The sequence below is a fragment of the Corvus hawaiiensis genome, chromosome 11 (genome assembly GCF_020740725.1).
Source record: "Corvus hawaiiensis isolate bCorHaw1 chromosome 11, bCorHaw1.pri.cur, whole genome shotgun sequence".
In the NCBI taxonomy this organism is placed as follows: Eukaryota; Metazoa; Chordata; class Aves; order Passeriformes; family Corvidae; genus Corvus; species Corvus hawaiiensis.
Window position 1 is genome coordinate 18,484,808 of NC_063223.1, and position 16,153 is coordinate 18,500,960.

The 16,153-nt window shown below is 41.3% G+C and overlaps 1 protein-coding gene across 4 annotated transcripts in view; it reads right to left on the reverse strand.

The window, feature by feature from the left end:
- Positions 1-1,252: 1,252 nt before the first annotated feature.
- SFMBT1 (Scm like with four mbt domains 1) overlaps positions 1,253-16,153 on the reverse strand; it is a 132,484-nt gene continuing 117,583 nt past the window's right edge. For all 4 annotated transcript variants that reach the window (XM_048315478.1, XM_048315480.1, XM_048315481.1 and 1 more), the window contains 9 exons: positions 15,369-15,411; positions 14,413-14,477; positions 12,827-12,966; positions 10,879-10,988; positions 9,031-9,206; positions 8,093-8,271; positions 7,724-7,969; positions 7,358-7,486; positions 1,253-6,725 (listed from right to left, as the gene is read on the reverse strand). In XM_048315478.1, coding sequence (XP_048171435.1) covers positions 6,585-6,725; positions 7,358-7,486; positions 7,724-7,969; positions 8,093-8,271; positions 9,031-9,206; positions 10,879-10,988; positions 12,827-12,966; positions 14,413-14,477; positions 15,369-15,411 — 1,229 coding nt within the window. In that variant the 3' untranslated portion in view covers positions 1,253-6,584. The remainder of the gene's footprint in view (positions 6,726-7,357; positions 7,487-7,723; positions 7,970-8,092; positions 8,272-9,030; positions 9,207-10,878; positions 10,989-12,826; positions 12,967-14,412; positions 14,478-15,368; positions 15,412-16,153) is intronic.

The window sequence follows — 16,153 nt, forward strand, 5'->3', positions numbered from 1 at the left end:
GAGCACACAGCCAAAATACTCTGTCCGGTGCCTCTGGCCCCAGGTGAACACTCTTCTGCTCTGAGCTGCCAAAAGCAAGAGGTCAGGAAAGCAAATAGTTACCTAACAGAAAAGACAAGGACCAAAGCAGGTTGCTTTTTCTCCCCCTTGCACACAGTGGTAACAGCCCCCAAACACTGCATTTCCAACCTGGACTTGACCTATTTATTTGTGGCCCAGGGGTGGTGTTTAAGCTTTCACAGCTGCTGCTGAACATTAGACATCCCACACACATACGTGACCTGGACCCCAGTACTGATTAAAGATTTACCTAATGCTATTTACACAAAAAACTTATGTTTCAGACATGAATCTGGAAACATAACTCAGGGGGCTTATGCCTCATGTTACTCCATACTCCATGCTTTAAATTCCCCCAAAATACCTCTTCAAGGGTTTCATCTCCTCATGACTCCTATAAGCCCTTCTGAAACCCGTGGCAGACAAATCACTGCCTCCTGCTATGTACTATTCACAAGCCTTCAGATTTCTCTCAAGCAGACAGTGCTCTGTGAAGGCAAGTAGAAGATTTATGTTAAATCCTACATATTTATAGAGGTCTAAAGACAGTGTTAAGCAAGTCAGTTCCATCCCACTCCTATACATTTTCTGCACCCAGTGTAAAATCAGCTCAAGGTAACTGAAGTGCAGCCAAGAAACAAGTGCTGAGTACAATCTGTTGGAATACCAAGTAAGGAAACAAGAACTTTGCAAGGCAAAGTTGTTTCTGACACATCCTGTGGACTCTCATGTTAGTCAGAGGAAGCGAAGCCAGCCCTTTTTAAAATTTCAGCTTGCTGAGGTAATGTTAACCTTTACGAAACCATCCAGGAGGAGCAGCAGCACCTGCAAGGTTTGCCCTGGATTGTATCAAGCAGCTTCCAAGGTTCAAAGAAAGCAATAAAAGAAAATTACTCCAATTTGTGGTCCTGTCTTCAGCTCCTGTATATTAATTGGCTTCAGCACCCTGTGAAACAAAACCTGTTAGCCCAGAAGCAGGTTGGATAAAGAGGACTCCTGCATTTGAGGGAACTGAATAAACCCAATCAAGCTCTTTAACATGAAGCCTCTGCAAGTGGTATTTATGTGGCTTGCATTTACCTTTTATGCAACTAATGGAACACGCCAGACAGCTTTCCACAGTTTTCCAAGACGGAAAACTGCTCATGGTGAGCAGCAGTATTTATGATGATATTAATACCAAAGCCATCAGTAACAGTTTAAGTATCTTTTTTAATTTTCTTACAACCACTTAAAACTGTCATATAACACAAACTTTTGTACACTATTTACAGACAAAACAAGTAAAATATCCATCCAAAATATTTTTTAAAAAAATCCTCTGATTAAATTGTTACACCTGCTCAAACAATGGTGGGACTTAATAGGCATATTTTCTTGTGCATGTTTCTCTTCCATGTAGTACTTCAGTCTCACTGCATATATATTTTTTCTTTTAAAAGTTAAAGAAAGATAAAACAACAAGCAGAAGGGACACAACACAATATGCATTTAAATCTTTGTTTGAGAACAAGCAGCTAATTAAAAAAGGCAAAATACAGGAAAAGTGCATCAGTTCCAATGAGTTAGTATAAGAAAGAGGCCCACAGGTGCGGAGCTGTCACCCTTTTGGGTAGAGTCTCCTAGAAGACCTCTGATTGTCTATAGAGATTATTTTAAATTTATTTTAAACAGGAAATTATAACTACAAAAAAAAAAATTAAAAGGAGAGGAGAAACATGACACCTCCAGATTTTTTTTTTTTTTTGCCATGAGGTTTCTTGGAAACTGGTGCTCAACAGCTTTCAGAATGGGTGAGAATTCCTTTGTGCCCAGAGCTCAGTGCTGACCCTGTACTGTGAGTGAGCATGCCCGAGCCCCAGAGTGGCTCCCCTTGGTCTGTGCCAGGCCAGGGGTCCATTGTTTGTGCTAAGTCACTCAGACCCACTGCCTTGGAACTTCGTCAGCGCAAGACCTGCTCTCGCTTCCACGGCTTAAAGCTGAGCCGAACACTGCTGGCTGGGCACCTGAACAGAGCAACTTTGTCTTCTCATCAAAAGTCCATCTGCATGCCTGGTGCATTGCAGAACACATGCCACGCTGAGGAAGCTACAAATGACCATGGAGACAAAGTGTCACTAACCTTAGCTCATTTTTGTTGTGTTTCATACAGATTGGCATTTTGGTTTTAGAGCAGTAAAACAGGCTTGTTGTCTCTGGTGTTCCCAAGTCCCATTGTAATCCCTCACCCAAAGGGCTGCCTTTGAAAACAAGGCTACGTGCACATTTGGGGAAGGGCGGCAGCACTCTGAAACAAGGGGTCAGCACACAATCCCTTTGAAGCGGAGCCTTCATCCTACACCTGAAGTCTCCTGACCGAGCCTATGTCTTTGTGCTTAGTTACTTTTAGGTAATCTGAGCTCACAGTAGGCAGTAACCAGGCTGACACTACGTGACAGGACTGGTTAAAGAGTAGCTTTGTACAGGATCATATTTTTGGCTTTCTGGTAAGGCTACTTCATCTAGTAACAACAGATTTGGTCCAAAGGCATCCAGTCTCCAATTCGAGCTTGATAGTTTTGAAGCCTGTTTTGCTACATTCAAAAATCTCACAAGCCGCTGGGCTTTTTGCCAACGAAGTACCAAGGCTTTGTACTTTATACAGAAGAATGGAGTGCTCAGTCCAATCGACTGTAAATATATTTACACTTCTGTGGACCTAGCAGCTAAATACTCCTTCCCTCCTTTAAAGCATCACTGGAATAAAGAACAAACACTAGCAAATCCTAAAACAACAACAAAATACTGCTAAAAGTTGTGACAGACAAAGTAATCTTAAAACCCACTCCCGAACTCTGTATGTACTGTTTCCATCAATCCCAGGAGAGACTGCAAACACTCCTGGAGTTCTATACAACACAGAAATTAATCTGCATATTATTTCATTCCTCAAAGAGGAACTTTCAGAAATGTTTAGAGTTAGGAAAAAAGTAGTCTTCATTCACCAAGATCAGTGTTGTACCTCTCCTCTCCTGGAAGGACTGCTTTGAGTTTAGGATGGACAAGCTGCTTGTGCTTTGGGGATAATTCTACCACATTCAACCTCCATGGCATTTTTGGAGGTCAAATACTTCTCTATTACAGAATCCTTGAGTTGGTGCAGAAAGCACAGAACAGTAACCCAACAAAATCTTTCTGCCTAACAAGGCTAAGCTTAGCACAGCCAAAGTGGCACCACCAGGTTTCTAAAGCTATGATGTGCAAACCCAAGATTGCACAATGCACATGAAAATATGCCAAGCAAGAACACAAACCCTCAAGCATGTCAAGCCAAGGGTAAACTCTTGTTACCAGCCACATAAACAGTACACAAGGCTCAGTGGAGAGTTCATTTTCTTGTACTGGAGACATCTGTAGGACACCAGTCCCTTTCTCCTGGACTCCAGCTTTGTTGTACTGTCCGGTGAATGATGTCCTAGAGGACAGCACAAATCCCTGAACCCTAAATTACTGCAGTCCCAGCAATTTCTGATGGTGAAACATTGCTATCACCCAAATCCAGGATTCAGCCACCAGCTACACAAAATCCAGTTTTTAAGAAACAGAGCGACTAAAGCAGCGCGTGAGCTCATTTCAAGTCATATTGGAGTAGATGAACAAATAAGTGCAGTTGTGTCATCTGCCACGCATAGAGAAAGAGGAACTTGAAACAGTCAAGTAGAAACACCATCCATCAAGATAAAGCCCCAATTATCCCTTTTAAATCCAGCAATAAAACAGAGTGCATTTTTTTCCAGGAAACAGAGTGTACAGTACCCGTGTGCAGCATAAAAACATTTCACAAATAATGAAAACATCCCTTTTGAAAATCTCAACAAAAATAGATCCCATTGGGACCAGACTGTCAGTGCCTCCCAAAACAAGGCAGAAAAATCCAGCCTATAAAACATGCCAAAGGTGACCAGTAAGTATCCCACTAACAGCTGAAACTGCTGACTGCTTTATTTACTGAGAAAAGGAAGTATGACATTTGTATTTAAAACTCCAGGCACCATGTTAACAGGTCCACTAAATTACACTTTCAGCTCTGTTCTCTCCTGACAACTACTTAAAAAGACATCTATCCTGTCTACGGGGGAAGGTGGAAGCAACATCTCTTGGCTATGCAGGTCAATTCTGCCAGGCATCAGAACAACAGAACTCTGGGAATTCTACTGCACTGACCCAAAAGCATCATCTTCCAGCCCAGAAGTTCTCTACTGGTCAAATTTCTCAAGACAAGATGCTGACAGCAAAGCAGCAGTGTTTCTTTTAAAATTTTTTCAAGCCTAATGGCTTATGACTGAACTTGTCCTAAGGGACTGGAGTACAGGCAAATGATCTATGAAGAGCCAAAACATCCATTTATTGGCCACATATCTGGTGTAAGGAGGAAAAAGGGACAGTTTGATTTCAGTTTGTGTCTTCAGACTCTGCTTACAATGTGGGAGAAAAAAATTGTCCTAGCTACACACTGCCCTCCCTCCATCATAAATATTCAGCTAATTAATAGTCTGACATTTATGTTTTGATTCTGGAATGAAAAAAAAAAAATCTGATTTTAACACTTGTGTGAATAGTTCTGCCTTGACCAGGCAGTTATTCTAAGGGGCAAAAGCAACAAACCCCAGTTACTGAGCTCTGCTTAGTCCCAGCAGTTTTCACTGGAGGTGGCTCCCCCTCAACACCACCGTGGCAGGTACAGTCACAGGCTGTGCCAACTCAGCTCTCAGCCGACAGACCACATCCTTGCTGAATCCTACAGCTCACAGCTTTGGAATGGCCAGTCACGCTGAGCCTAAGGGACACTTGAATCATTCCATTTGACCAGAGTAACCTCTGCTCATCAGAACCCAGTAACTGCATCTTTGCTAAACTGATTCCTGCAGTGAGCACCTTCCTAACTCAAATGCATTCGTAGGCCAGGGGCTTCCTGCAAAGATGGATTTGAATAGGACATAAAGGACCAGGGCTGCACATATCCAGCTCCTGCCTGTGCTCCTCCAAACACTCTGAGAACAGGCAGAGTGAATGAATACAAGCCAGCTGAAACTCAATGCTTATTTGATGCAGATCTTGAGTCTGATGCTAGTTTCCCCACACCTTTAATGGAAAGTAACGTAAGCCCTGTTATTCAATGTGTAAAGCAGGTCCACAGCAAGTGGCTGATTGGGTTTTATCACCCTGGAAAATTAAAATCAGCAGTTCATCCTAATGTGAGTCTACTGATGGAACTAAGATGTCTCACTGGTCCTTTTCCTTTTCTCTAATAAAAGCACACAAATCTCTTTCCAACCCACGACATTTTCACCAAGTCTGATCCTGAGCATCTGCGGATAGTTAAAAATACAAAGTCAAGCTCATCAGAGTTTCCAGAATGCAAACATTGGCAGAGCTATGTTGCAGTCCCCTATTCATTGCAGTTTCCTTAGTGTATTCTCTAAAAAGATGTTCAGGTAGCAAAGCAAAAGTCTGCTGACAGGCTCTATGTACATGGCCCAATTGTTTGTTAGAAGAAAAAGGAAATAACTTCACACAATTGAAAAAAAAAAAAAATCTGACAACCCAAATATAGAAAATGCAGAGGCACTTTCTCTTTCCTTCCTTATGTCCTACAGCCTGCCTGTAAGAGAAGTGCAAAATAATTAAGTTTTCTGACATCTGAAAAAAGGAAACACCCATGTTATGCCTACAGAAGTTTCAGCTAAAGCTTTAGAACAGAAGCTCTGTGTGCTGACATTGGTTTGCACTCTGGACACGCCCACAGAAGCAGGACTGCTGTGCAGCCACAGACCACTTGTCCAGAAAGAGCAGTTCCCTCCCTTTTTAGTTCATCACTTCTACTGTTCAGGCTACAGAGGTAGTAAAAACAAAACCAAAACCAACAACAATGAAACAAACCAAAATGAACAAAAAAAACTTGCAAAGGAACCACACTCTTGCTATACTGTACATTCAGAACCCTGTGGCCACGTTGTTGTCCTAACAATGAACAAATTCATTAAAAATCTCAACATTAACACACGAATGTGCAAAGAACACATTCCAAAGTCAGTGCTGTGGTAAAGCAAGTGTTCATCCACAGGGAGGGAAGGGGATTGTGTGAAACATCAGGAACAGAAAGGTTATTTCTGGCAGCCTACATGCGAACGTAAACAGGATTTGTTTCTCCTTTTAAAGTTCTGTGCCAACAGAACTACTGAAATGTCATTTCTCACATGAGGAGACTTTTCTGTAATCATTAAAAAATACATTAAAAAAAGGGAACCATAGAGCAAGAGACTATTGTGTTCCCAAGCTGGCAGCTGGTAGAGTAGCCCCTATGTTTGCATTGGCATTTTGCTCCAGATGTTGTCTTCCTTTTGTTGAAATAGAAAAATTGAGGCTGACACACACTTTTAGGTCATCTGGGCCTCAGTTTAAGTTCATTTGGCTTTACTTGCTAGAGAGGAAGGAGCATGTTTTTGTAGTTGTGCTTCAAAGGTCCACTTCAACTTGGCTGCTCCTCAGTTTGCAAACTGCTGGTAGAAGGCAAGTTTGACCCTCTCAATGTGATGGCAGAGTTTAATAGCTGGTCCAAGCTTCAAGTCCATGCACTCCTGAACAGTGGGCAGGGTCAGCAGCAGCAGTGCCTGGCCATCGATTTCCTGTCAGAAAACAAAAATTCCATAGTGACTTTGTTGTTTTTCTCCCTGCTCCTTCAGCTTTGACTTGCTGTAACTTCAGATTTGTGACCGTTTGTGAATTAGATGTTTCTTTCATGCTCCCCCAGGAAGCTTAAAAATCTCTCTCACACACAACAAATTAACTCCTTTCTTAAAATGCCAGCTGAAATTCACTGGCTGAGGCACAGACTCTCAGGAGACTCTATTGTAAAAAAATACAACCCAATGAAAGAAACCAAGGGAATTTCATGCATAAAGTAATTTTAACCAACCATTGCACCTTTCTATAGAAACAGAGGTTCTACAAGATGAAGTATATCTGGAACATCCACCACCACCAACCACCCTAACCATTAGCTCCAGTAGTACAGTTTTAACGGACACTGGTTTTTATGGCAAATTTTAACCAAGATGCAAAAAAAGTGTTGACTCTTGTAATGGCCTGAGAAATCTGAAAAACTCTGTTCATTCCCTGAACTCTCCTCTCCCAAACTGCTGCAGGCTGCACAAATGTTTACTTCCTCAGAACCATATTAAAAAAATTCTTTTTCTGACTCCTTAGAGGATAAGAAGCCAAGTGACAGATTCAACATTTAACAGACAAAAAATGATACCTGATCAAGGAAAATCCTTGCCAGTGGAGCACAGTCAGTGGATTTGAGGAATCGTACCACATCAGCCACGCTCCATTCCAGAGGGTTGCTGTCCAGCTGCAGCTTTTCAGCAACTTCCATCTTTATGTCCTAGACAAGCCAAAAGAATTCCTAAAATATCACATATGCTTAGTCTTTATTACAGTTCTATGATACAGCCATAATAAGCACAGTGGATTTTAATTACTCTGTAGCGTTTTCACAATGCCTTTCCATGAGGTAACAGAGAACACACGTATGGTGGTTAATACTCTCAAGATACTGGTGCTTGCCTAACAGGGAGAAAGCCAGGACAGAAATCTGTTTTCCAAGGTAATTCCAAGTTACCTTTGGCGAAGGAGGTTTATTTTCATCATCAGAAAAGGAAAAGGTCCTGAGCTTCCTTTTCCGCTTGTCTCGGTCCTGAGCCAGGGAATGAGACAGCTCACTCTGGGTGGGAGATGATGACAGGGATTTCTTCTCTGACACCTCTGATTCTTCAAGCAACTCATCTTGGTGCTCTGAGGTGCTGTCCTCAGTCAGAGACTCTTCATCCACCTCGTCCTGGTCATCCTCCTCTTCTGCCCCACTGCCCTGAAGAGATAGGAATAAAGAAAAAACATTGTAACCCTGAAGTTACAAGGAACTAATGTTTGCTGTTTCAAATGAAGCAAAGATCACATCCCAGATCTATGAGCCCTGCTGGCAGTGCCTTACCTGGGGAGATCCAGCTGGAGTGTTATCCACGGAAGTAGAAGAACGTTTTTTCTTATGAACAAAGAAATGTTTCCGCCTCTTCCGCCTTTTATTTGGTTTCTTCATGGCTACTTCCAGGTTGCTGTGGCCACCCGGGGGCCGACCTATCCGCTTGTTTTTCCGCTTTCCGTAATAGTGCGCTACCAGGACAGGAGAAAGGAGCACAGTGTTGAAATGCACCTTCAGTGTCACTAGTTATGTTTGCCCCTCATCAGGACTGGAAAATCAGTAGAAGGACATTTCCCAAGAGGAATCCCAACTCTGCAAAACTTCAAGATCGCTATGTCTGTGTTTTCCTCTTCAATTTGGTTTAAGGAACAAGAATTACTGATCAATTTTTCTGTTTGCCCTGTAAAGATTTACTTCCTCCATCTCTGCGAAGCCCCCAAATGATCCTATTTTATACAACAATTATCAAAGATTTGGTCCAATTTAATGGCACTTTTTATGATGTTTTGTAGTTTTTAAACATGGCCTCAATGCACTGTTTGTGCTCACAGTGTCAAATGGTTAAAGCCAGTTTACAAAAACCCTAAAAACTAAGAAAGGAGCTTGAAGGTGTTGCATTTTTTTTCCCCACAACAAATTGATAAAAGCAATTATAATGCCACTTAAAATACAACCTTAGTCAGTTCTTGTCCCAAAAGTTGTTTTAAAAAGATAAAGTTTTAAGCACACAACGGAAGTTAAGCCATGGTTCTACCACTTAATACAGAATTAACTTTTTCTCCCCTACACACAGGCACATGAATATTTTGTAGACCTCTGTGTGCAGTGCTTGATCTGCTCCTTCTGTAAGAAAAGCAATGTATTTTGGATTTCTTCTGGAATCAAAGCCAAAAGAAGCTAAAATATAACACTCCAAACTCCACCTTGGTATGGATCAGGGAACTACTCACTGTATTTTGTCTTCGTCAGCACAGAGCAGTTCTCTGAACACTTATCCAGCACCATCTGAGGGCCAAAGAGGTTTGGACAGCATTCCAGCTTGATGCACGTTTTCCTGCAGAAATCTGCCACCCGATCTGCCGTCCTCACAACTTCCACGGTGGCACGGTAGCTCTTGCCTTTGTATCTAGCATTGAAAACATGGGCATAATTCAGGAATCTTCTAATTACCAGGATAAAAGGACTTCATTGAGGGGTGTACGAGAGTATTGAGAGAAAAAAAAAAAAGCAGTGATGAACTTTATGGACAGCCAAGTCCAGGAAACAGGAGCTCCTGCCTCTTACATCAGCTCCCCAAATAAAGGAAAGCCAACACAGAGGTGGCTGCAGTACCAAACGCAGCAACACTGCCCCATCAACAACTACAAAACATCATCTGAGAGGACTGCCCCAGAGTTTAGATATTTTGTTTTCTTTGTTCACAGATGGTTTGTTGTCTCTCTGCTTTTATGGGACTGCAGAAGTGCCCACTGTGGACAGCTGGTCCCTCAAACCAAGGCCGAGAGCACCCACTGAGCTCATACAGGTAACATCAGACAGCTTTTGGTGAGCCTTTCTGTGCTCATCCTGTGGAGACAAGGGGACCACTGCCACATTTCTAATCAGCTTTTGTCTAACTGCTGAATAATTCCCCAGGACAGTCACTTGCCATGACTCCAGGTACTGCACCTGTTTGATTTAAATGAAGAAAAGATTTCTTTTTGTTCCCCAACCTTGCCATTACCCTGAAAGAGCTGCACTGTGCAAAATCTGCCAGAGCTGCTCAGTATTTCTGCTTTGTTCTCCCAGCACAGCTACAGGCATGTGCTGATATCTACCAGAGATGTTTCAGGCCTGCAAGTACATAGTTAATGCCTTGAAAAAAAGAGCTGTATCATCACAGTCCAGACACCCCTGGTGTCACTACAAAACACCACTTTTGGTGGAAAAAGAAAGCAAACAGCAACTTCAGTGAGACTAAGCAAATATTTTTTTTTTTTTATTCCTCAGCTACACCTTCTATTTACACTAACCTTTGTCATCTTCCTATTGCCCAATTCAGAGCAATCCTTCAGTATATGGAAAGATGTCTTTTTATACATGAAACTGATCCAACAAAAGAATTACTGACATGTTCAAAATTATGTAGGGAAGTGTGCAGCAGCACATTGGGAAAATCTAATCTCTAATATGCAAACACAGTGACCTAATTACAAAACCATCCCTAGACTATAAAGGAATATCTGGACTTATCAAATATATGCAAATATGTTCACTGCTTTTTTCCTAGCTGTAAAAATCATCTTGCAAAGAAGCTTCAACCCAAAAAGCTCAGCAGGAAAACTGGGAGTGCTTTAGGGTAGACTGCTGTAGAAAGACTTCCATGCCAGGCCATTTCAAAGCTTCTAACTTTATTTCTGAAGAATCTTTTTCCACTAAGGAATTTGTGTGGAAGTGCCTGAGAAGCTTCCTAAGGAGTACATGCTTCTGCTTTAAAACACTGACAATTATCTTCAGGTGAATTAAATTATCTTAAACCTCACCCACAGGTCTGTCAGCACAATGTTGTACCACTACCACACCAGTCTCTAGCTGCTCACATGCCTGTAGCAGAGTACACTGCCATACTATGGAGCATTAAAATCACATGCACTGCACCAGAATTCATAAAGAAATTTATAAAGAATTTAACATTTAATGGCTGTTGGCATCTTGGTACGCTCTAAGCGATTTTTCCTTCCCTGAAATGTAAGTTAAAGCACAGACTGCAGAGGACAGCTACTGGGACTGACTAGACAGAGGACAGGATAAGAATTTACTTGGCTTTTAGGGTCTCTCCATGGCCATGCCATGCAGCCTCTTCATCCAGCTGCAGCTCTCGCAGGACACGGCTGGGTTTGTAGGCGGCGTTGATCAATAGAGTGAGAACCTAGAGTGCGGGAGGGAAGAGCAGAAAACATGTGTAAGTTATTTGTACAATACATCTGTTCTAAAGTGCCAGGGCAGAATAGGAAATTACTCCTATTCATCCAAATTATCTAGCATCAAAGCACTCATTCACAGCAGGATTACAGACACCTCCTGACAGTGCCAAAACGAACACCGAGAGCAGCCGACACTTTGGGCCTTCCCAGCCCTCAGAATTTGTCTGCAGAGCCACGAGTGTATCCAGCAATTTCCAAGTCATTGCCCTTGAATTACACATCACTAAATTAACGCCTGGGGCTGAGTTCTCCCAAACTTGCATAACCTTGGCTAAATCAGAGTGATTATCTTAAAGATTGTATGTCATGTGAAGATGTGCCAAAAAAATGCTGCGGGATTTTGCTGCCTGCCAACCCTCTACTTACAACAAAATTGTAGTGCAGAATCCTAAGCTCTCATCTGTTTTGCTTCCATGAACCATGATAAGGTTTGTATTTTAATAAAATGATAATTTCTTGGGTACTGTAAAGTAACTTGGAAGTTGTGAATAACCTGAAGTTAGTGGGGGATAGTACAAAATGTGCACTCTAATTGTACTTTCTATGTTCACTATGTGCTCATTCCAAATCATTCCCAACTGGGTGCATCACAACCTTGACATTACAAATTTGCAGTTTTATTGCTACTAATGCAGCAGTCCAGAAATCAAAGAAAAGTATTAAATGTAATGCAAGTACCAAACTCTCTCTAGGATTCATACAGTGAGCAAGACTCACAATTGAAATGAATACACAGCACCTGCACATCTGCAGGATTTGTGCACACTTTCTGCTTTCAGGCAACGAAGCAGAGCAAACCTTCAAGGTCAAACAAAGGTGCCACAGAATTTCACATTTGCTCTTTTGCAGTTCTTACATTAGAGTACTGAAACTGGCAGAAAGGATAGGGTACTTTTCTGCATGCAAAAATGGGCCTTTTTCAATAATCTGCTTGCTTCTTGACAACCAGACCCTGGTTTTACAGCATGTCTGCCAGAAAGTCTTTCTTAAGGTCTCTCCCAAGTTAAGACACCTGGTAGGGAAGGTAAAATTCCTGGTATGTCAAGCCAATTCCTATATATAAAGTGATCATTTCATGACAGCTCACATGTGCATATACAGTCAGTTATGTCTTGGGAAATTTCCAGCCTCTCAGGTCAGATAAGCACCTCATGACCTTTCTTGAAATTTCAGAAAAATAATTATTGAAGTACCTGTAAATTTGCTGTGAAACACCTTCTGGAGAAGAAGCCCTTTGGCATTAAAGAATGGCCTCTTGCTCCCTCAATTACCTTAAGAAGCCAAACTGTAATTTCACCTGATCTATGCAAATTGTATCCAACTTATAAAACACAGAAAATTCTATTCATTTCCCAATCACTGAACGTAGTTTGCCATTTTGACTAAGAATAATCTGTATTTCCTCTGTTTTACCATCCACAGTGCAGACTGTAAAGGAATTTTGGGATTATCTCCAGCTAAATTCTGTTAATTAAAATGGAAACATTTATTACAGCTATAAAAAGATACTAACTCCTTTGATTGTAGTAATTACAGGTTATACTGTTTTAACAGAAAATAAGATTTAGCAGTAGAAGGCTGAGTGTTACTTAGATAAATGAGAGGCTTTTGCTCTTATCAGCCATTCATAAAACCATTCATGATTTATACTTTATTATATGCAAAAAGACACTCCTTACACATCATCAGCTTCAATTCTTGAATTTCCCATCTGTAACAGAGAAATACTCCAGTGTTTGAGACACACTGCTATTTGCAGGCCCACCCTGTCCCTCCAGCTCACCTCCTTCAGCACCAGAACACAGTTCCCAGGCCCCACAGACTGGGGAAGCTCTGCAATCCTGCCTTTGTTCAGGTAAGGCCCCGAGAAGCACCGGTGGTTGAAGTAGATCTTTGGGCAGCAGTATTTGCCATTGATTACCACTGAGAGGTGAGAAAGGAGAAAACAAATGTTTAAATCACACACTGCAAACGCCCCGGGAAAGAATCTCACAGTACGTAACAGTTTGTCTGCTGTAAGAAAAGGAGGGGAAAAAGCCTTGAATGACAGGGATTTGAGGTAGTTTCTGTCTCACGTTTGCCATGGCAGCATTAGTTATGCCATGTTGCCAAAACAGTTTTCATACTTCACACCCATGCCTGCAAACTGTCAAACTGCAGTAAATAAAGATGGTCATATATCAGAAAAGAAACACTCCTTCCTGGCTAGTCTGCTGCTTCATGGTATTACACCAGGGAGAACAGCAAAGACAAAGACAACCCCAACTTTTTGGTAGCAGAAGCAGTTCCTACACAGCAGTTACAGATAAATTCTCCAGTCAATTTTCTCTCCCCCAAACTTCTGCCACCAGAGAAACTGGCAGTTATTCTCCACTGTTTATCCTAAACTGCAGTATCACATTGTTTTGCATTTTCAGATTATTCTCCTTTGATTAGCAAACAAAAGATGCAGCAACTGATAAACTGACCTTTGATGAAGTGACATCAAGCTCTCTAAACCTATTTAATGGTTCAGCATTGCTCAAAATTCAAGTACTAATATATATTGCAACACATTTGTGTACAAAACCAATATTGTTTTACCCAGCAGTGTTGTACTTTTTTCTTGATTGAGCAATACTATCACTTAAAGACCTTAAATTCAGCAGTTGAAAACTGCCAGATAAATGAAGTCAAATTTACATTATGAGTCTATTAAAAGCCAATTAAGATGCTAAACAAGCACACATCATTTTTATCACACTTGCTTTTGGTGAAGCTTCAGATGTGCACTTCACTGTACAGAAAACAGCAGAGGAGGCACTCTGTTGCCAAATGGATGGATCTGTGTGACTTTCACCAACAGATGTACTTATTCATCACATTCCTTCTTGCAACATTTTACAAAATTATTAGATTTTGCCATCTGGCACACAAAGCAGTTTACTGTTTGAATTGCTTTTGTTTATCACCATGATGAAGTTAACATAAAAACCAGAGAGATCTGCTTCCCAAAGCCAGAATCAAACAACTCCAGACCACAGATATAGCACACCTGCTTCTCCCACATTATCAAAGATAACAGGTGACAATAAAAAAGGTCACCTGCACGGGTCACACCACACATTCAGCTCCACATATCCTCTGCTGGAGGAGCAATGTTCTGGTGTAAAAATCTGATTTCCAGGTTTAATGCACATATGAATTGCAAAACAGCAGAACAAAAGCAACTGCATGCTTTTGTTTGTTTCATTCATTTTTGAAGTTCAACAAATCATTAAAGGATGAAAATCTCCAAACCCTTTCCTCCTCTTCCCTCTCCTAACAGTGCTGAGCAGGTGAACTCGTACAGGATTTTGCCTTTGTTAGCCTGACCTCTGTGATCAATACCTGAGTCAGAAGAGTTCAGTTCCTGGTTCTTTAGTCCATCATGAACTGTCCTTGAAGACAAAATTCTGAAATGAAAAGAAGGTTGGGAAAACAGACACAGTAAAGACAGTCACCTCTCTGTTACTAAAACACCATTATATTTTTTTCCTCAGCTCCAGCCTTATTAATCTGCTTTTTATACCTTCCCTGTTTCACAGTAATAACATGCAGAAACTACCAACTTCCATTTGGAAAGGACTTCTGTCCTGCTACAGCCAGCAGCAATCCTTCCTTGCTCGAAGTCCATGGGGCACCATGGTGACAGACACCTCCCAAAACAGGAGTTTACATTCCCTGACTCCTTTTAATTTCACCTTTCACGGCACAAGGCAGGGTAGCCTCACCTTATGCATGCTGAAAAAGCTGGATTTTCAACAAAATACAACCAAAATTACTCCATTGGGATCTGGTAAGGATCCCAGTTACAAAACATGGGAGAACAGTCTGCTCAGTATTTTAGGAGCAATGCAAACACTGGCAGGACTACTGACAGCTCTGGTGTTTGTAAAGCTGCAAGAGTCAATAAAGCCAACTGTGAGCATTCCATGAAGCACTTCTGAGCAGGCTCACAAGAATGAGTTCCACATGCATGACAGAGTTTCTAGACTAATTGTAGATATTAGTAGAACTCTTCTTTTGGCCTACTTTGGGCCAAATTTCATCTGGGAAGGAACAATTACAAGGAAACAAATTCTAAGCTTTCTATCTCCTCCTACTGTAGTGCAAGAGGTCTTTTAGAACATCAGCAGAATCTACCAGCATTAACACAAATGGACTGTGGAATCTCTCAACCCTCAGTACAGCACATTTGCAAAGCTATATCTCCCCTAACACAGCACATTTTCCAATTAAAAAAAAAGAGACAAAACTCATGCCAAACTCCAACAAAAAATAAAAGCAAAAAACCTGTTACTTACTGTTTTTCTGGTTGAACTACAGCAATTTTCTTCTGCTTGTTTACTGAAAGAAACAAAATACCCAACAAAATATAAGAGGCAAGCAAATGAAACATCTAGTACAATACATATAGTGGACTCATTTCTTTTAAGTTATACAGCAAAAAGGATCTATGTTCCCAGTCACTGCAGTGTCAGACAGCTGACCCAGCTGCACGAGAGGCACACTGGCCCAAGTAATTTGAAGAAAACCAAAAGGTTTACTTAAACTTCCATTAAAAAATTCATTAAATCAAGCATGCATATGCCCAGTTTTCAAGGAAATCCAACCTTTTGTGCCTCTCTGTTTGCATCAGAGCCGCTAAACTACCTGTACTACCAGCCAAAAAGGAATGACACGCTTTCTCATTCAGCTCCCAAGGTTATATTGTTCAGCCCAACTTGCCACTTTACTGGCACAGTAACTGCAACACTTCAGCTTAGAAATGGAATGAAATCGGCTGGTTAGAAACACAAATGGCTTCGGATAATTGCTATGGAGGGAAACACTACTGCAACCAAGTCAGTCATCTACGTGATGGGTCCACTTGCTAATTCTGGCTTTCACAATCAGGTAGTAAAATAAAACAAGATAAAGCAACATTATGCCTCTTTAGCAACTTCAGGCTTTAGCCCCAACAAACTTCTGGATTTTTTTTCACATCATCTTTTATCTAATTAGGATCCCCCCTTCTTCCTCGTCTGTCCTTGGCAGTGCAAGCAGATTCGTTTCTCTTGCTTTGACATGCAGAAAAAGACAGCTCATT